A 20,059-nucleotide genomic window follows, 5' to 3' on the forward strand; every position below is an offset into this window, starting at 1 on the left:
AAATGTTTTTCTCAGGTGATACTCTGAACTTTTCCAAAGGGTAAGGGATCTGCTAGTTCCTCTAACGAGGAAACTCCAATGGAGTTGAAAACAAACTCAGTTGCAGGGTAATGGCTTCCACAATTATTAACACCAGGTATGACATGAGGTCTGCAGCTGATAAATTTGAACGTGCCACAAGCTGGGTAAGAACTCCAGGAATAATGCCTAAGCATCTCCATGCCTGAGGCATACCTGGACTGTCAGCAGGTGTGCTCCACAGCATACCCCTTGTTGTGGTTCTCTGATTTTTCAGCTCTTTTCTGGTCCACTCATCTTTCCTTCCAATGGAGACTACACGTGGGGGCAGCACGGTAGACAGGGATGGTCTGTACCCAAATCCTGGACCCAATGTGAAGTCAGGACAGTTTGGAACATGGATGCTAATCCAGGAACTGGGAAGTACTCCCAGTCATGGAAAAAGAAATTTTGAGTCAAGCTAAAAATAACACTTGATATTTTTATTCCTCGCAATAATTACATTATTTTAATTCAGTCCTAGAAACACAAGCTTCTTACTGTCAGCTCACGCTAAGGTAAAAAAAGCAGCTTTATTTTTGGATGTGCAACATAATGGACAACGCAGAACATAATCTATGATGTAGAACATTATGTACATTGTGTATTGTGCTTCAAGAAATGCTGTTTTTTAAATCAGCTGGAGCTTGAACACGGATCTGGGTAACAGGCACATTCATTCAAAAATAATTTGAAGCAGTCCTTGCAAACCTAACAGTACCGAATGCATAAAAAAAAAAACCCTCTTGATTTGACACCAATTACCTTCACTTTGTGACGTTAAAACTGAGCTCTGTAACAGCAGAGTATTTCAGAGTCCGGCTAAACGCATAACAGTTTGTGCTCGTAACCTCCTTTCCGCGCGTTATACCGCGCTCCTGGGCCCGGCGCGCGCACCCCTGCTTTGAAGATGGAGCACTCTGCTTCATGTTACAGATGTTAATTACGGTCCTTGGCTCTTAACCAACACGCACCTCCCCCGCTGGGCAGCATTTTCCTCGGAGCTGCGGCCGAGCGAGAAACACGAGTAAGCTCCCAGCAGGGCTTGCGGGAGCCCCCGACAACCCCAGCACAGCCGGCACTAGGCCCCGCGGCCCCCTCGCGGCCCCCTCGCGGCCCCGGCTCCCGCTGCGGCGCCGCGAGCCCGCGGCCTAACACGGCCACGCAGGCAAGGGCAGACAGGCGGCGAGGCCCGGCAGCGGGAAGCGGCCCTTCCGGACGGCGAGCGGCAGGCGCCGCGGGGCGGGGCGGGGCGGGGCGGGGCGGGGCGGGGCGGTCTGGCCCCACGGCCCCGGGGCGGCCCCGGCGGGGCGGAGCGCGACGGGCCAGCCCCCCAACCCCCCGGCAGCCGCCACTTCTGCAGCTGCCGGAAGCCCCCTCCACTCGAGCGGAAGTGACGCTTCGTGCCCCGCCCCCTCGCTCCCTCCCCCCTCCCGGCGGCGGCGGCGGCGGCTGCGGAGCCGGGCGCGGCTGGCGGCGGCCCGAGGCGCGGCCGGGCGGGATCATGGCGGACGGCGTGGACCACATCGACATCTACGCCGATGTGGGCGAGGAATTCAACCAGGTACGCGCGGCCGGCGGGCACGGCGCGGCGCGGCCCCTCCCCTCCTTCCCTTCCCTCGCCCGCCTTCGCCGCCGCGCCGCCTGCAGGGCCCTGAGCGCGGCGGCCGGGCCGGGCCGCGCCGCTGCTGCCGCCGCCGCCGCCATTGTTCGGCTGGCTCCGCCGCCGGGCTTTCCCGCCGCCGCCGAGTGCGCGGATCTGCGCGGGGACGGGGTGGGGGCAGGCCGTGCCTCAGGCCCGGCCCGTCCCGTCCCGCGGGTGCTCTCGTCGGGGCCCGGCTCGGCGGGGAGCGCCGCGCCGCCCGGCCGCGGTCTCTGAGGAGAGACTGCTGGCGGGCAGGGCGCGAGAGAGGCCGCGGTGCGCCGAGAGCGAGCGCCTGCCCTTCTTCCCCCCCCTCCTTTCTCAAATGCTCGCGCGGGAGCGGCTCCAGATGCCTCTCCCGCTCCGGGCCGGAGAAGGCTGCGGAGGACGGGACCCCCCGGATGCGGTGGGGGGAGCAGCAGCTCCTTCCCGGCGGCGGAGGGGAAATACTGCCATTGTTTGCAGATGAATAAAAAAGCCGCCGAGCGGTAGCAGTTCCTTGGCCGCTCTTTGCGGGGGAGGCAGAACTACTGCAGCTTTATTCTGCTGCACTGGAGAGACTATCTTCCTTTTTCATGTTTTTTTTTTATTAGTTATTCTCTCCTAGTCGTTAAAAAGCAGTCGCGCAGGTGTTTTCTAGAGGACGAACTCGTATTTTGGTGAGGAAGTGTGGATGAAATAAACAGAACTTCCCTGGATTACTTCTTTAGTTCTTTTTTTACCGCTCGTCTTTCCCAAAAAGCCGTGTGCCTGCTTTCCTACTGAAACCCGGTGTTCATATCAGTTTTGCATGCCATCTGTCCTGTTTGTGACTCCTGCGCTTCTCCAGGTTGTGTTGCCCCAGATTGCATTGTTCCTGCCCTAGAACATAAAAAACCGAGAACAACTGCATTTTCACACATTTACTGGGCTTACTGAGTGATGCCCAATTGTATGCCTGCCTGCCCTACAGAGAACTGGGAAATAGGTAATAGGTTATGGAAGTCACAGTTAAGTTGGATAGCAACTTATAACTATCTCAGGAAACTTTAATTCTTTAGATATTTATTGGTAAAGTAATTCAGAAGATCAGTAATCTCATAAAGGTATACTGTGAAAGAATGCCATACCAGAGAGCAGATGATGAAGAGGACTGATTTGCTTTTAGTTTGTCTACATGTGAAGGTTTCTCCTTTACAGTTGAAGACCCATTATATGAATTTAAATTGGGGTGAACCCTAGCACAAATACCATTTAGCATGAGAGTACATCTCTTCAGTTTCTTTAATAACTTAGTTTTGTTTTAATCAGTTCCAGGTAAAACGCTGATAACAAATCGAGTTTTTCAGAAAAAATTAATTTGAATCCAGTAGCGTTTGTGTAAATTCACGTGTGCAGAAGCCCTTAGAGCCCTTAGAGTAGAATAGTTCTGTGCTGTAAGTGTAGTGCCAGTAGACAGATACTGCCAGAACAAAAGTGATGGGGATGATCTGTTTCACTCACACAGTCCTGGTCTACTCGGGTTATGGTCAATATTGATATTGCTTATAGCCATGGTGCAAGGAAGGATGATGGTACAGATGAAGAGAGTCTTGTGATAATTTGGTTTAGCTTATTCCAGCAGTCAGGAGACCCTTTTGCTCTTTTCACTGTATTCACTCCAGTTGCTCTCCTGCTGGGGCTGCGTTTCTGCAGTCTGCTTCCTCAGTTTGTGAACCTTGCAAAATATAGGGCACAAAAGTGACAAGGGGCTAGTGCTCCTTTCCCCTCAGCTTGGCTTTTGGTTTTTTGTGTTTTTTTGTTGTTGGTGTTTTTTTGGGGGGTAAGGGGGTGTTAGCAAAATTTTGCTGTTTGTTCTTTTCCAAGTTTCATTTTTGTGACTTTCGTGTTGTCTCAGGACCAGCTCAGTTGAACTATATTACTTTAAAATAGAAAATTTTACTGTGAGATTGACACCTCTGCACTTTCCTCCTATCAAGTATGAAAGAAGGCTAGTTGTTACTGTCTACAGTATTACTTACTACTTCTAATTTTGACATCATTGTGATGGGTCCTCTGGAAGCTTCTATTAGTGAATTACTGTTTCTGATTTGAAGCTGACAGCTTATGTTGATAAGATGGGACATGGTTCTGCCTATGTGTGGATAGTTGAAGATGACAGTTAAGAAAATGCCGTAGGGAGAAAGTAATTTGCATTATTAATTTGTTTATGTAGCAGACATTTTTACAGATCACCATTTTTTAAGGAAAAATTACTTTATGTGTAAAGCAATAAGCTATTGTTTTTGGATTGTGTTGTGTTACGTTAATTTGACTTACTGGTGTTCGTTCGAGTAATCTCAGGACTATAGGAACCTTTCCTCTAGTTTGGCCAGTAGCAGGGACTGAAGAATATACTGTGTAGCTTTGTCGTTCTTCTGGGTACAGTATAACTGTATTTATACCCAAGGTGGGACAAAACTCTTGTTGGCATCTGTAGTAAATAAGTCATTTAGGGCTTGTGGCTGGATGAACTTTCCTTCATTGTTTTGTCATGTTCTGGGCCTCAAGGTACTCATCCTTCAGGCTCTTCTGGGATTTTTTTTAATGCCTTTTTCCAGGAGAAGTGGGGAGGGATGTTCTGCTTGATTAGTGCTAGATGAACTACAGGATGTAAGGGTGAAATAAAGACCGCAGAGCCATGGGTTTACAAGCTGGCTAAGATGGATGACAACTGAGAACTGTCTTGGGTTGTATTTAGTGTTGGTTGCAATGAGGTGGCTAACTTGACTTGAAGTCAGATCTTTTTAGTGAAAATGCATCTTTCCTATTCCATCTGGAGCTCATCAAAACTACGTCTGTCTGTGTGGCCTCTTACCCTTTCATTAACTTACTCTTCATCATAATCGTATTCTTTGTCCTTGGGCTTACAGCTTTACTCAATTTGGCTCCCACCAGTTGTATTTATTTTTTTTAAAGCATGCTTTCCTTTTTTTTTTTCTCTTTTTTTTTTTTTGAGAACTTGGTTGAGTCATTTTCCATTTTGTTCTTCTAAGCTGACTTCCCCATCCAGCAGTCTTTTGTATTTATTTAAAGTCTCATTTTGAGATGGGAGTCGTTGCTTGTGACCTGTAAGAAATATGTTGCTTGTGACCTGTAAGAAATATGTTGCTTGTGACCCGTAAGAAATATGTTGCTTGTGACCCGTAAGAAATAGGTATCGCATGGCATATTTTACTTTGACCATCTCCTTACACATTACACATCTTGCTCTTCAAGAAAAAGAGATCTGTGCTGCACTTGGGAACTGCATTATCTGCATGCAAATGGCTGAGGCTGGCATTGCCTTGATGGCAGAAGACTTGCAGTAAGATTAGGGGCTCTTTAGCAAATATTAGGGTGTGTTTTTGTACACAAAAACCTAGAGTATCAGTGCATGATATGGAGATAATGAGGAGCCTGTGCATGAGAGCAGCTTGGGTCTGACTCAAGGTTGTCTGCAACTTTGGCCAGCAAACTGGGTTACTTTCCTGCAGTCATGAAGATGTCACCATGGATTGTCAAGTTCTCTGATGTTCTGATCAGCTTTGCATTTCCCACGTGTTTTTGTTTTTCCATGTACACACATGCACATAATTAAACAGTAAAAAACTGTTTTTATTATACATATGTATACATATAAAAATCCTTCTGACCAAGCAGAGGATATAAAACAATTTAAGGATCTCTTATCTTAATGCTGTGGAAAAAGCGCTTGTGTTGTTTATGCTCTAATGAGTATACTTGCATAGTTGCATTGTGGATATGTCTAAACATGCCTGTAGTGTTCCAGTTTGATATTTAAATGCTAACAAATTAGAAATGAAAGAGTTTTGACTTTGTGTTCTGTAACTGGATAATAAAAGTGATTTAGATGGAGTAAGCAGCTAAGAGGCTAATTATCTGGAAATGTCTGTGGCTACAGATTCTTAGGAACGTGTTAGTTACTCTCTTGACTTCTTGTCTATAACACAGAGAGAAAAATATTTTTTTTGTGTGTAATAAATAATAAAAGCTAGCATTTAATGGCCACATAAAACAGGTTATTAAAAACGGCCTTTATATCAGGAAGACAGTTGTCTCATTATGGGAGGGGATGGACACATTGTGGTATAATAAATTTCTACTCAGAAGGGGAGAACTATCCTGGCCATAAAAACGTAAGCTGGCAGACCTGCATTTATTATAAAATGTATGCGCAATATCTTATTGCATATGTATTTCGTCAGTTCTGTTGATCTGCTAAAAGGGACCTGGGGAAGAGATAACCTTTGTATATTTGCAAATATCAAACTACAAAGAAAACTTGAGACTATCTCATCTGGTGCCTCTTATCTTTGTTCTAATGCAGACAGCAATACTACCTATGTTTAATTTATACTTTTGACTACTCGTGAATTTTTAGTTACTCTGTTTGACAAGGGATCAGATTGCTTAAATTTTAGCGGTGTGCCAGTTGTAGAGCTGAGAGCGTTTGGGCCTGTAGAGTAAACGTGACTCTTATGGTCTAACAAACTTGTCCACTGTGGTGGATGTTTCTGCTAGAGGCAGTGTGGTATTTTAGAAACATCAAAGGCCTGCAGTTTTGTTAAGGTTCCTGTCTGTGTTCAGGCAGCTAATTGAATCAGAAATATTTTTGCTTATCACTTTAACTTGTTATTCTTCAGGACCTACAAACTTTTTTTAAAGTGAGGATGCTAATGTCTATTTAGAGTTTTTGACCACATATACTGTAACTTGAATGAGAAAGTGATAAGGGAGGAGCTGGATAATCTGCTTTATCTTCATTGAATGTTTTTTTCAGAAACAATAGCACGTTTTTTTAATGAAATTTTATTTACATCACTTTTTTTTTAATGTCTTTTTGGAGGTGTAATTTAGTGTTTAACTCTTAAATTGAACAGTTGAGAGGAAAAAGCAAGTCTCAGAAGCGTATGTACAGTTTAAAGAAACTGTATTTAAAAAAAAAAAAAGCTGTTTCCAAAACAGCATTTGTAAAGGGAGTGACCAGTTCTTCTCTGCAACTCAGAGGGGTATGGCTGCTAAGTTCCAAAAAGAAATAACACTTTTAATTTGTCCCTTCTGGACATGACCGTGATGTTCTATGTGTTTATTGCTTTCATATTTGAATGTTGCAAAACACTGCAAACAGTAATTAAAATACAAAATATTGAGGAAGGGCTGAGTAACTGGAAGTGTAACAGCTAGTCTGGCATGAATCTTTGAGAGCATATCTTTTCGGTATCCTTTTTATTCACCCAGTCCCACTTAATAGCACAGAATGTGGAATTTCAGTCCTGATTTTCCAGAGCAAATGATCTAGGATTTCAGACTGTGGTCTAGTTAAAACATGGGCTTTGGAAATGCCTTGCCACTCTGAGTAGGTTGTAGAGGGGGCCAAAATAACGATGCTGACTTTGTTTCTTAGCATGTTTATCTGTAAGATTGTGAATGACTATAATTGAGCAGAAATAATTTCTCTTCGTGCTTGATGGTCTTCTCTTAACTAAGGAAGTTGGAAGAGGTCAAAAACAATTCCTGGTACGGGCAGAGCATTTGTTGAAATAGCTAAGACACTTCCTGTGTTCTTTTTCTTATTCTTCTGCACCTAGGAGAGAAGGGTGTGTTTAGGTAAGTTTCCATGGTACATGTATGAAGAAGGAAGGGTTGTTGGATCTTGTGCAACAGCCATCGAGACACCTCTCTTCCATCTACACTTGCAGTTGCTGACTCAGATCATTCTTAATCATCTAACCACACACCTTGTTGACAGACTGATAGCTGAATGAATTCTGTACTGGCTGCAAAACCAGCACAATGTAAGAAGAGATTATGGTCAACAACATCAGGTATTCTGTTGTGTCTTTATTGATTTAAATTAAGGCACTGATGCTATTGGGCACTTTGGGCCCCTCCAAAATAACATGCAGACTGTGCTGCCCTGATAATTCTCTCCCTCCTTTGATGGTGACCCGAAAGCCTATGTGATAGAAACTTGATCTGCTTCAGAGGAGTTTCTTGCCACTAGGGAAGTGCAGCAGAGCTGTGGACTGCTGCCTACTCTGGCATTTTGGCAATGCTGACCTCAGCCTTCTCAGGGAGATAGGTTGGTGTACATCTGCTGTAAGACTGGTGGCTGCCTGTTTGGATCTGTCTACCAAGACTAAATTCTACTTCCCTGAAGTCATCATCCATACACACAGATGACTAGAATTACTGCACGTTTAGTAGAGGATTTCTGTAATTGTCTTGTGACATCATCCTTGATCTTGCTGTAAGATGTCATGTTTAGGCCTGTCCCAGGCAGTTCTTTGAACCTACTTTCATCAGCTGTGATGATGGGAGGAATCAAACTAAGACAGAAAACTGGACAGACTAGGTGAAAATATGAAACCCTTACTTCATTTAATGGTTATAAACTTAGCTTGAGAGATGCATTTTCTGTTGAAATTTAGGGTTTATTGGGACAGTGCAGTTTACTGAGGATCAAATCTACTTGATTGACAATGCCAAAACTTAGCTTAACTGTTTTTTTGTTTGGTTTGGGTTTTTTTTGGTGGGTTTTGTTTGTCTTTTTTTTTTTTAAATTTTAGTGATACTCTCTCTGTATGAGTAGCAGTTGATAATATTTTCGTATTTTCAAGACACTGATCATCTGATGGCGGTTGTGGACATACCGGGTTTTCAACCAAGACTGCTAGCTTTGCAGCCTGTTTTCTGTGGAATCCAACTTGTTTCTCTCTAGTCACCATATCTGGTACCTTGAACTGTTCTATCTAGGATGCTTGTGTGGGTTTCTAGATACAAATTCACAAGATAGTGGATGCTGAAATATCTCTGATATCAAAACCTGGTAAGGCAGTTTCTGTTCTGGATCAGGGTGGAAGAGTCCAGGAACCCTCTGCAGGCTTTTGAAGTCCAACTTTTGCATGTGGTGCAGCAACTTGTGAAAGTCAGTATAAAAGCTGAAGGTTAATGTTAAACACTGCTAGGCTTTCCTAAGCTTTGACAGACCACTGTTGTTCACTGAGAAGTTATTGCCTTTATGTCAGTGACTATTTAGGTGGTGCCTCTCTCTTGCACAGATTGGGCTGTTTGATCATGAGTGATTGCTAGGATAGTAAAAAAGGATAGCAGCATCCCATTGTGGAATTGATCACCATTGAATATAATGAGTGACAGTATATAAGATGAAAAATGGCAAGTATCAAAAAAAGCCTTTGTTTTAAAAATAGTTCCTTATTGCAAATACACAACACCCAGCTTCATTCATTAAGTCATCCAACTGATTAAGATTACACTGTGTTTTAAAAAAAGTTTTTGCATGTTTTTGTTAAGGAGATTATTACCATTTACAGTCAACATGGTTTACCCTTCTCTTAATTGTGTGTCTTCGGTGATGACAGTACAGCTGTCTTTATTACAAAAAGTAGAATCATAGAATCATAGAATCATTAAGATTGGAAAAGACCCCTAAGATCATCGAGTCCAACCGTCAACCCAACACCACCATGCCCACTAAACCATGTCCCTAGGCGCCTCATCTACACGTCTTTTAAATACTTCCAGGGATGGTGACTCAACCACTTCCCTGGGCAGCCTGTTCCAAGGCTTGACCACTCTTTCAGTAAAGAAATTTCTCCTAATGTCCAGTCTGAACCTCCCTTGGCGCAACTTGAGGCCATTTCCTCTCGTCCTATCGCTAGTTACTTGGCAGAAGAGACCAACACCCACCTCGCTACAACCTCCTTTCAGGTAGTTGTAGAGCGCGATGAGGTCCCCCCTCAGCCTCCTCTTCTCCAGACTAAACAACCCCAGTTCCCTCAGCCGCTCCTCATAAGACTTGTGCTCCAGGCCCTTCACCAGCTTTGTTGCCCTTCTCTGGACACGCTCCAGCACCTCCATGTCCTTCTTGTAGTGAGGGGCCCAAAACTGAACACAGTATTCGAGGTGCGGCCTCACCAGTGCCGAGTACAGGGCACGATCACCTCCCTACTCCTGCTGGCCACACTATTTCTGATACAGGCCAGGATGCCATTGGCCTTCTTGGCCACCTGGGCACACTGCTGGCTCATGTTCAGCCGACTGTCAGTCAGCACCCCCAGGTCCTTTTCCTCTGGGCAGCTTTCCAGCCACTCTTCCCCAAGCCTGTAGCGTTGCCTGGGGTTGTTGTGACCCAAGTGCAGGACCCGGCACTTGGCCTTGTTAAGCCCATCAATCCAGCCTGTCCAGGTCCCTCTGCAGAGCCTTCCCACCCTCGAGCAGATCAACACTCCCGCCCAACTTGGTGGTGTCTGCAAACTTACTGAGGGAGCACTCGATCCCCTCATCCAGATCGTTGATAAAGATATTGAACAGGACTGGCCCCAAAACTGAACCCTGGGGAACACCAAGTAATATGGCTTCATAGTAGCACATCAGCAGATTGAGGCAGTTGGTGCTCAGGCCCCTCCTTCTACCTAACACACTGTTTGCGTAGTCTGCTACGGACTAAATTTAGTCTGGCCTTTTGGACCAAATATTCCTACCACACTTATAAGTCAAAGCTGTCTGAAGGACCACTGATTGATCTTGACCCATCTGTTCCCATTTAGCAGGTAGGATGCAGTTGTTAAGCACATGAAGCAGAGCTTCTGGAAAGAAACTCTCATTTCCATTCTGTCTGAAAGGAATCTAGTTCACTTGGCCAGAACTGTGCTGTAACCTGTACCAGCCCAAGAGAGAAGGGAGTGGTTCACTCCAAAAACCCACGATGCTTTTCTGAACCAAAATGTTCCAGAGGCAGCCGTGATGCTGTAGAATAGTCCCTCTGTAGCTCACGAATAAATAAATGTTTAATAAATACAAACCCTTAGGTTTATTAGATTTAATGAAACAAAATAGAATTCTGTCCCTATCTGGCCCCTCTGTGGATGAGGAGGTAAAAATCAAGTTAGGAATGCAGTAGAAATCTGAAAGGTAGAATGTTGTGTTTGTCAGTAGGGCTCCTCTAGAAGCTCGGTCTGTTCACTCTACCAAATGTTTTGATGGAAAAAAGATTTGCTTGAGAGTGGATGTTAGCCTCTCATTTTGCATGTTGCTCGTGCTTGCTAATGTCTATAATTCTGGGAGTAGGGCTTGTGGGTTTTTGGATTTCTGTTTATATTACAAGGGCAAAAGTATTGCAATGCAAAACAGTGGCCAGAAGTATTTTTTGTTGATTTTTTTTTTTTCCCTGTCAGTTTAGAATATAATAGAAGTCATAAGAATTTTATATAATGTAATGTGGATGAAACTGGGGCTTAGCTTTTCAGTAGGGATGTTGTGTAGGTGTTGGATCGGACTTACCATGTCTGTGGAAGGTGGCAGTTATCACAGCGTTTTGTTTCAAGTAAGTTTTAAGAGTGTTTAATGTTAAATATAATCAAGGTGTCTTTTCTATTTTAGGAAGCTGAATATGGTGGACATGATCAGATTGATTTGTATGATGATGTAATTTCTCCATCTGCAAATAATGGAGATGCCCCAGAAGATCGTGATTACATGGATTCTCTCCCACCATCTGTTGGGGATGATGTAGGTAAAGGAGCTGCACCAAATGTTGTCTATACGTATACTGGAAAGAGAATTGCCTTGTACATTGGAAATCTTACGTGGGTAAGTATCTTATTACTATTTAGCTATAGCCAGGAATTTTAAAATTGTGAACATAATTCTTTGTAAATATTTTTGGCTTAAAAAATTGTTTTATATGAAATACTAAGAATACAGCAAAGCAGGTGTTTTTTTGTTATTTTTTTCTTTTACCTGGAATTTAGTGAGTCTGTCTGGAGCTGTCTTGATGTCTAAAAAATCGAAGAAAGCTTCAGTGAATATCAACTTTAAAGCTTCCTCTCATGTTTTAAGTGTTATGAAGGGATATTTGTGCTACTATCTTCTTAAGGTTTTCAAAGGACTAAATGAAAGAGGAGAACAAGCTTAAACTATGAAATACTTTATGCCTGCTGATACTTTAAGGCTACTGAACAAACCCATTTTTTAGTAAACTTTTGCTGAAATGTTTAGTTTAAAAAGGAGCTGGAAGGTTCTCTGGGATTTTCTTGAAATCACTTTTCACATTTTTCCAGGGCCTTTTTCCACTTCCCTTTTTGCAGGGCAGTGACTCTTACAACAAAGCTGTTTTCAGGTATTTGCCTTGAGGCTTATTTCTGTGGTCCTGGGAGTAACAGGTTTGGGATAACTCACTGAACTGCAGTTGCCCTTAAGACAATGACTTTTGTTAGCATTAAAGCATTTTAAAATCAATTGCAGTTAAGCAAACAAAGTCCAAGAGCTGGTCAGTAGCTGAATTAACTGGAGTTTTTATCTGTTTACCTGAAATCCGATTCTTCCAGGTCCACACATGCAAAATTCTCATTCAAGGTTATTTCCCTTCTGATTAATTTCTTACTAGTGCTAAACTTGAAAAAGAATGCTTTATGAGTGCTTAGGTGTTTTTTCATTAATTATTACAGTATCCTAGTTTCAGGAGCTAATAGGTAAGTAAAGGAGCTGTTGACTTAGCAGTTGTACCGTTCTAAAATATATGAATGGAATCAATAAAATGCACATGAATTAGCTGAACTCATTTAAGTCAAATGTCACAATTTCTAAAGCAGGTAGGCCAGTGTTCAGCAGTTTGTACCTATTACTCGTTATTTGGCTTCACAGATGAAGTTATCCACAAAAAGTGCATTTATCTACTTTAGTGTTGCTGTTGTGTTTGTCATCTTTGAGTTCAGCTCTCAGCAAAGTAATTTGTTGAATTTTTAAAAGAAGCCTTGATCTGAGGGAGATCAGATAAGTAGTTCAGAATCTTGAAAGCCTGCTTTGCACTTCCCATATGAAATTTAGAGAAGTCATGGAGTTACAGAAGCAGGAAGAAAACCATAAGTATTAGTGTGTTTGTGTATCTTTGGATATGAGTGAAATTGTTAAACGTTACATAATAATTAATAGGAATTTGCAGCATGTAGGTTTGGTTAAGTGGAAGCAGTGTTTCTAACCATAGTTTCTGTACTAATTTCCCTTCTTTTGTCTGTAAATCCTATTATTTTTGTGCAAATAATATGTAGTTCACTAAACTTTCACTAGTCAAAGCTCACCTCATTAATGTGGTGTTTAAAATTGACTTTTGTGTGGAAATAATAGAATCAGTGGGAGAAAAAATGGATTGGGTGTGGAAAAAGTAACAGTTCTTGAAATAATACAGTTTAAGCCTTGTACTCTCAGAAGACAAAAGTTACTCAAATACAGATTTTCTTGGCACACTGTAACCGGTATACTGTGTGGAGGGGTTGATGCAATGTAGCATATGGGAACGTGTGTATATTTTTAAAATTAATTTTCTGAGAACTGTAAAATATAAACGACTGCTCTCCAAAAGTCAGAAAATATTGACAGCCTGAATAAAGTACTCCTCTTGACCAATTTCACACACACAAAAAAATCCATGGAAAACTTAGTTGCCCTTTTTCCTGGTGGTTTAGGTAAGATTTCATAGTTGAATATTAAAAATATTTTTCAGTGGACAACAGATGAAGACTTAACTGAAGCAGTTCATTCACTGGGGGTAAATGATATTTTGGAGATAAAATTTTTTGAAAATCGTGCTAATGGCCAGTCTAAAGGGTAAGAACTTGTCACTTGTTTTTTTTCTGTAAATGGACTGAAGTTTGGGAGGGTGGAAATGGGGAAAGAGTTCTTAATTTTCATAGCTGCCAGTATGTGAACTGATAATTTTTGTTTATTGATATCCAACAATGATTTGGTATATCATTTCATACTAATGACTTAAATTTCAGGCATAAATTTTTTTATGACAGTATTGTGTGTCTCATTATTTTGTGAGTTAAATCTTATTGGCCATCTTCACTAAGACTATGCCTAGATTTCAGTTAGTGTGGTGGTGATATTTGTTGTTCCTCGTAGTGTAAATACTGTTCCCCCAACCTCCATTATTAAATCTTTCTTTACATCTTTATTTTCCATTAACTGTTGGAAGTGAATGATTGAGCCCATTTTTCACTGGCAACCTAATCTTCCTTGCATGAATGTGCCTTTCTCTCTCCTTAGTAGTAATAAGAACACAGTGAATGCTTAATAACTTGGTTATATGTATTCATATATAGTGTATTGATACTCTACCAAAAAGCTGCCTTTGTTGTGATACACTTTGATGCTTGCACTTGCACTTTTGGTTCTTACATGTCCTAGAATGAGTTATTTTATCTGTTCTGAAAACTGGACTAAGACCTGTGAGACAGTTTCTGTTTTCAAGTATTCTTTTGCTTACTGCGTGTAACCTTTTTCATGAGGCATCAGGATATCCAGGAAATGGAAAAACTTTTTTTTTTTCTCCTTCCTTTCAGGTTTGCCCTTGTGGGTGTGGGATCGGAAGCATCCTCCAAAAAGCTCATGGATTTGTTGCCTAAAAGAGAATTGCATGGGCAGAATCCTGTTGTAACTCCATGTAATAAACAATTTCTGAGTCAGTTTGAAATGCAGTCAAGGAAAAGTAAGCCTTTCTTATGTGCTGTCTTGGAAAAACAGAAGTTTATTCCTGAAGTAGTATGGCAGTTTTTCTCTCAGCATCTGATAATTTCTACACAGTTTAAGATAGCTGTAAAATACTTACAGTCCTGGTGAATGAAGTTGCATCTTTGTTTAAAGATGATCCTCTTAAATAAAAATTGAAAGAATCACTTAATACACTGAAGAGCTGCTCTCTTGGCAAGAGATAGCACTCACTGAAAGAAGGTTGCAGCTTTGTGAAACTCTTGTCTTACAGTTGGAGAAGCTTTCTCAATTTCTTGTGGATGTGATTTTAAAAAAAAAAAAGCACAAAAGCATTTAGAAATTTAACATTTGTAGGCAAACTGGACTGAATTCTGATGTCTGGACAGGCTGCGCTTATCACAGAATGGGGAAGAGAGATTCTGTGTTGTGCTTTCCTCCAGCACCCTGTCATGTGGTTCCCAGTCCTAATAGTTTGTGGCCTTGGGCTGCATTAAAGGAACGACTGACAGTCTCCGCAGATGCTATTCCATTAGTGTGGGGCATACTGGAACACTGCCGTATTTTAGCAAAGCACTTTTTCCTCCCCAAATGCTTTGGGTTTGGGTATCGAGGAACAAGTTGGTGCTCACAAAAAGCGCTGCATAAAACTTTAGATCAAGTGTTGAAAAGCTTTAACCTATTTTGATTTATGTAATTACACTTTTGCTTTTCCATCGCAGCTACACAGTCTGGCCAGATGTCTGGGGAAGGTAAAGCTGGTCCCCCAGGAGGAAGCTCACGAGCAGCATTTCCACCTAGTAATAGAGGACGAGGCCGTTTTCCAGGTGCCATTCCAGGTGGAGACAGATTCCCTGGACCGGCAGGACCAGGAGGGCCACCACCACCTTTCCCAGGTAAAATAATTCATATGTGGAGTTTCAGTATCATTTGTGTTTTCTTGTATTAATGTGGCATACTTATTTGGGAAATTATAAACGTCAAGGCAATTCAGTAATGTGCTATAATTGGCGTTCACAGCTGGACTGTAGGATTTGACAATATTTCTTTGTTGATATTCAAACAGGGAGTTGTACTTCCTAAATTTGATAGCAATATAATAACATCTTTTACAGACATTCTTTATAATGTGTCAATGTGCATATTTTTAAAGTATGAAAAAATTAAGATAGATCACATTAGCAAGTAGACTTGTCTTTAGTGCAGCATAGTTCAGATTTTTGTATTTGCTATATGGGGTGAGAATGCCTGTGTTGCAGAGCGTAAAGTAACTCTTCCTTACTGCATTACAAGTTTGCACATCATCAGAAGTTCAGCTTTGATTCATGCCCACTGACAGGTCAGTTAGTTGGCACTTAGAATACCACAGATTTGAAGAGGAAGTGTTCATGTTTATTCAGGTATCTGATATGGGAGAAATCTCTGTTAAACAATCAGGCTTGTATTGCAGTGAAGTTCTTATTTCAGCTAAAGTATTTTTAATAAATGTCATTCAGTAGTAGATTGTCTACTAACAGTCAAAGGGACATGGTCAAATTGAAAATCCACTAATGGGGACCTGAAAGTAGGTTTGGATACGGCATTTACCTTACCTTCTCCAATATAGCTTTTCCCATGTTTTTAATATATATTGTATCTTATGCCCCAAATGAAAGACTAGCTGCGTAAGTAGCTAGGCATAACTAGAATGCAACGTTTTCTAGTTTTTGTAAGCTTGTGGGGGTTTTGGTAACAATAGCAGGTGATTGGGGGGGTGAGTTGTCAGTTTTCAAGTTAATGTTGTTCTCTTTAGATATTGATAGTCAAGCAACTATTAAAAATTTTCTAAGCTACTGGACCCAAAGTGGGACCATGCATGTCTTCTGTAAGTTGCAATTTGTTCAGTGAGGGTTGTTTTCATTTTTTTTGTTGTTTTAAGAATAAAAAAAAAGGCAAGACTTTTAATTATTTTGCTAAGTTTGATTTCTTTATATTTATTAACTCTGTTTTATTTTTTTATTCATTTTTTTTTATTATTTTAGCTGGACAAACTCCCCCACGTCCACCTTTAGGTCCTCCTGGCCCACCAGGCCCACCAGGCCCTCCACCTCCTGGTCAGGTCCTCCCACCTCCATTAGCTGGACCTCCTAATCGTGGTGACCGTCCACCACCACCAGTTCTGTTTCCAGGACAGCCTTTTGGTCAGCCTCCACTTGGGCCACTTCCTCCAGGCCCTCCACCACCAGTTCCAGGCTACGGGCCACCACCAGGTCCGCCACCACCTCAGCAGGGTCCACCTCCACCTCCGGGTCCATTTCCCCCTCGTCCGCCTGGCCCTCTTGGGCCGCCCCTGACTCTTGCTCCTCCTCCACATCTCCCTGGGCCACCTCCAGGTGCTCCACCACCTGCACCACATGTGAATCCAGCTTTCTTCCCCCCACCTGCCAATAGTGGCATACCTACTTCAGACAGCCGTGGCCCACCTCCGACAGATCCATATGGCCGACCTCCACCATATGACAGAGGTGACTATGGGCCACCTGGAAGGTGAGTGCTTTTGGTGTAATGTGCTTGGTAGCAGATTTTACTCCTCTTGTAGGAAGCATTTGATTTTCCCTTTTAATGCAGATGTTAGAAATAATGAAAAATAGGGCTGGAAGGGATCCCAACAGTCTTCTAATTTGCCCCTTTTCACTTCTCTCAGTGAAATATCTCTCAGAAACATGTTTGTAGCAGTAATGCAACACCAGTAATCTCACTTTCCCTTTTCAGCTCTGAACTGTTTGTCTTCCACTGTTTGTATTTGGCAGTGTCATCATTCCATGTGTTCTACATGTAAACTTATATATCACTACTTATGCAGCAGCTTCTGGTTGTGCTTCTGTCTTAACTTGAGATTCTGACTTGTAGCTTTATCGTCGTGCTTTGCAAGCTGTCTTTTTGGGATGCTCTGGAGTTCTCCTTTTTGAATATGTGCATATGTTGAGTACAGTGCCATACCAAGCTCATACCATTTTCAACTTTTAGCAGCTCTGTCCCTTTTTCTTCAGGATTCAATTCAAAGTTAGTCTTTGTCTCAAAAGCCAGGCATGAATTTACTGCAAGACTTTTATCTTCCTTTCCTGTCAAAATGCTTCTGCTCATTTGGTGCAATCTTGCTGTGTTTGTAGCAGTGGCTTTTCCTGTGGTTAATCCTGTCTGGGACAGAGTTCTTGAGTCTCTCTGACTTAACTTGTCAAGTTTTTCACATCTTATTTGAAACATCTTTTTCATCTGTGCTTTCAAGCATCTCTGTCTTGCTGCTGTTTCTTGATTTTTTTTTTCACCATATTTGTATTTGTCACAGAAAATTTTGGGAAAAATAAGAAAGACACTTTTTACATAGTTACATTTGGATTTTTCAGTTGTGATTTTACTGCTAGCATGAGAGACACTTCTCTTGCTTAAAATGTTTTCTGCAGAGACACTTTGCTTTTATTCTTCTTTTATCACAAAGTTTAAAAACCCCCACGCATCTGTACATATTGTGTTCATACAGAAACTATAGAAATTCAAGCATTTGGCTTAATTGCCCGAAATACAGTAAAACGATAAGGTGTTGGTTGTTTTTTGATGGACAAAATCGAGGTTGTCTGCAGTTTATAGAATGTCTGGGGAGGGAAGGAGTGGGAATAGGACAGTATAACTTACTGTCCAGTATTTTCATTAATAATGTTAAAACTATCATCCATAACTATTTAAATTGTCATTAATTATATATCATAGGCGTTTCACTGGAAATAACATGTCCATAAGAGAAAAATTACATATTCCATTCTATGGGAGGCACACGAAAAATAATACTCAAAACTCAGGGAGGTATGAATTTTTAGACATTTCCTCTTATGCTAAACTGGCTATAGGATCTTGTTCCACTTCTTGCAATTAAGAGGATAGCATTGCTTATTATTCTGCATTTTCTCTCTACCAGAAGAACTAACACTGTTCTAGAAATATCAAGCAGTGGGCCAGTTTAACAGTCTCAACATTTGTCTCTAACACATTTCTCCAAATTTTCTATATGATACAGAGACTGGCTAATAGGACACTGCAAAACTTTTGGGAAAATTTTTGTATAGGTTAACTTCTGTTACTTTGGAAACCCTATACAGGTAGCTAATAATTAAAGTAAAAAAGTGTAATGAGTACGAGGATTCTGCTTTATTGCTTCCTCCTTACTGTGACTGGTTTGGAGATCAAATTGGAGCACCTCGAACTTGACCAGAAATAAAAAACCAAAATTAGCTGTAAAATGTTGAAGTATCATTCAGAAAATTGAGTGTTTTAAAGATGACAGACTATATTTGCTTTTCGTAAGTTATAGCATTCTGGTCTTAGTTAAGATCTGGGAAACAGGATCATATAGTTCTAATTCCAGTACTGTTATAAAAATGATCTCTAATTTTGCTCAAAGTCGCATTGCCTATGTACATGTATTTCCACATCCATTCAATTGGGATAATATGTACTTACATACCTTCAAGGATTTTATGAAAATTATAAATATTTGTAAAGCACAATATTAAGTGCTGCTGAATCTTCAAAATAGATGGGGCGAACAAGAATAAGTCTATTTATACAACGTCTTCATTGTTTTTTACCTTTTTTCTTTTTTTTCCTTTTTTTTTTTTTTTTTAGCTTTCAGGATTTTATACTGTAACATGGTCCTTTATAAAAACCAAAACCAAACCCAGATCCTGCTTTCTTTTCTGTTTGTCACTTTGCTTGAAGTTGCAAACTTGGATTGTTAAAACTGCAATGATATCTTCTTAAGTTTTTCTTAACCTTTTAAATACTAGTTTTATTGCTTGCAGAGAAATGGATGCTGCAAGGACACCTCTAAGTGAAGCAGAATTTGAAGAAATCATGAATAGAAATAGGGCGATCTCAAGCAGTGCCATTTCGAGAGCTGTATCAGATGCCAGTGCTGGTTAGTAAAACTCAATTAATGTGTTTGCTATTCTACCCAACTGAAAAAAGTGTATAGCTTTTCTATTAGGAAACTTGCAGCCCTGAAGCCCCATTTTCCTAATAGGAGGCTGAATTTAGGTACAACCCATGACTGATTCTGTACTGTGCTCCATTTAGTTTCTGAGAATGCCTTCTGAGTACTGATCTGGACAGTATTTTAATATTTGGTTCTACAGTAAATAATCTGCATGGCTGTTGAAGAGAAGATACTCAAAATGGTAATACTATTACAGATAAAAATCTTTGCTTTAATTTGCATAATTTTCTGATCATGATCTTATATCATTTTCAGGGGACTATGGAAGTGCTATAGAGACCTTGGTAACTGCAATTTCCTTGATTAAACAGTCCAAAGTATCTGCGGATGATCGCTGTAAAGTACTTATTAGCTCTCTTCAGGACTGCCTTCATGGAATTGAGTCCAAGTCTTATGGTTCTGGATCCAGGTAAAACTTTCCTCTTCCATCTGCCCTTAGTTATAAAAGGGAAGGTGTAGTGCAGGACTAGTTCACAGAGAAGAAACTAAGTCATGTCAGACGCTTAGTAATTTGCTGAGTTGCACAAGAAATGTGTGAAAGAACCAAATAGGGGTTTCCCGAACTTAATTTAATTAACCCTCTTTTCAAAATTGATCTGACTATCTTAAGTTTAACTCTTAGTTTTATTTATTATTCTTTCCTACATGGTACTTTTGCAATGTGTAGACTTCAAAATAGAATTATCCTTTATCAATTAAGATGTCCAGTGCATAGTTTTTATTAGAATTTGCTATTGAAAATTAAGGTCGAGGATATTTGCCAATTTTCATTTTGCTTAAAAGTAATTTTCTACACGCTTGTC

The 20,059-nt window shown here is 41.1% G+C and overlaps 1 protein-coding gene across 8 annotated transcripts in view; it reads left to right on the plus strand.

Annotated features, from left to right (window-relative positions):
- The first annotated feature begins 1,480 nt into the window (after window positions 1–1,480).
- Window positions 1,481–20,059, plus strand: part of CPSF6 (cleavage and polyadenylation specific factor 6) — a 44,814-nt gene continuing 26,235 nt past the window's right edge. For 5 of the 8 annotated variants that reach the window (XM_075149573.1, XM_075149565.1, XM_075149554.1 and 2 more), the window contains exons 1-9: window positions 1,481–1,621; window positions 11,123–11,332; window positions 13,242–13,345; window positions 14,086–14,231; window positions 14,953–15,126; window positions 16,252–16,756; window positions 17,975–18,067; window positions 19,063–19,178; window positions 19,512–19,665. In XM_075149573.1, coding sequence (XP_075005674.1) covers window positions 1,562–1,621; window positions 11,123–11,332; window positions 13,242–13,345; window positions 14,086–14,231; window positions 14,953–15,126; window positions 16,252–16,756; window positions 17,975–18,067; window positions 19,063–19,178; window positions 19,512–19,665 — 1,562 coding nt within the window. In that variant the 5' untranslated portion in view covers window positions 1,481–1,561. The remainder of the gene's footprint in view (window positions 1,622–11,122; window positions 11,333–13,241; window positions 13,346–14,085; window positions 14,232–14,952; window positions 15,127–16,251; window positions 16,757–17,974; window positions 18,068–19,062; window positions 19,179–19,511; window positions 19,666–20,059) is intronic. The other 3 variants (XM_075149584.1, XM_075149593.1, XM_075149602.1) reach the window with 3 other exon arrangements.

The sequence above is a fragment of the Calonectris borealis genome, chromosome 1, assembly GCF_964195595.1.
Source record: "Calonectris borealis chromosome 1, bCalBor7.hap1.2, whole genome shotgun sequence".
NCBI lineage: Eukaryota > Metazoa > Chordata > Aves > Procellariiformes > Procellariidae > Calonectris > Calonectris borealis.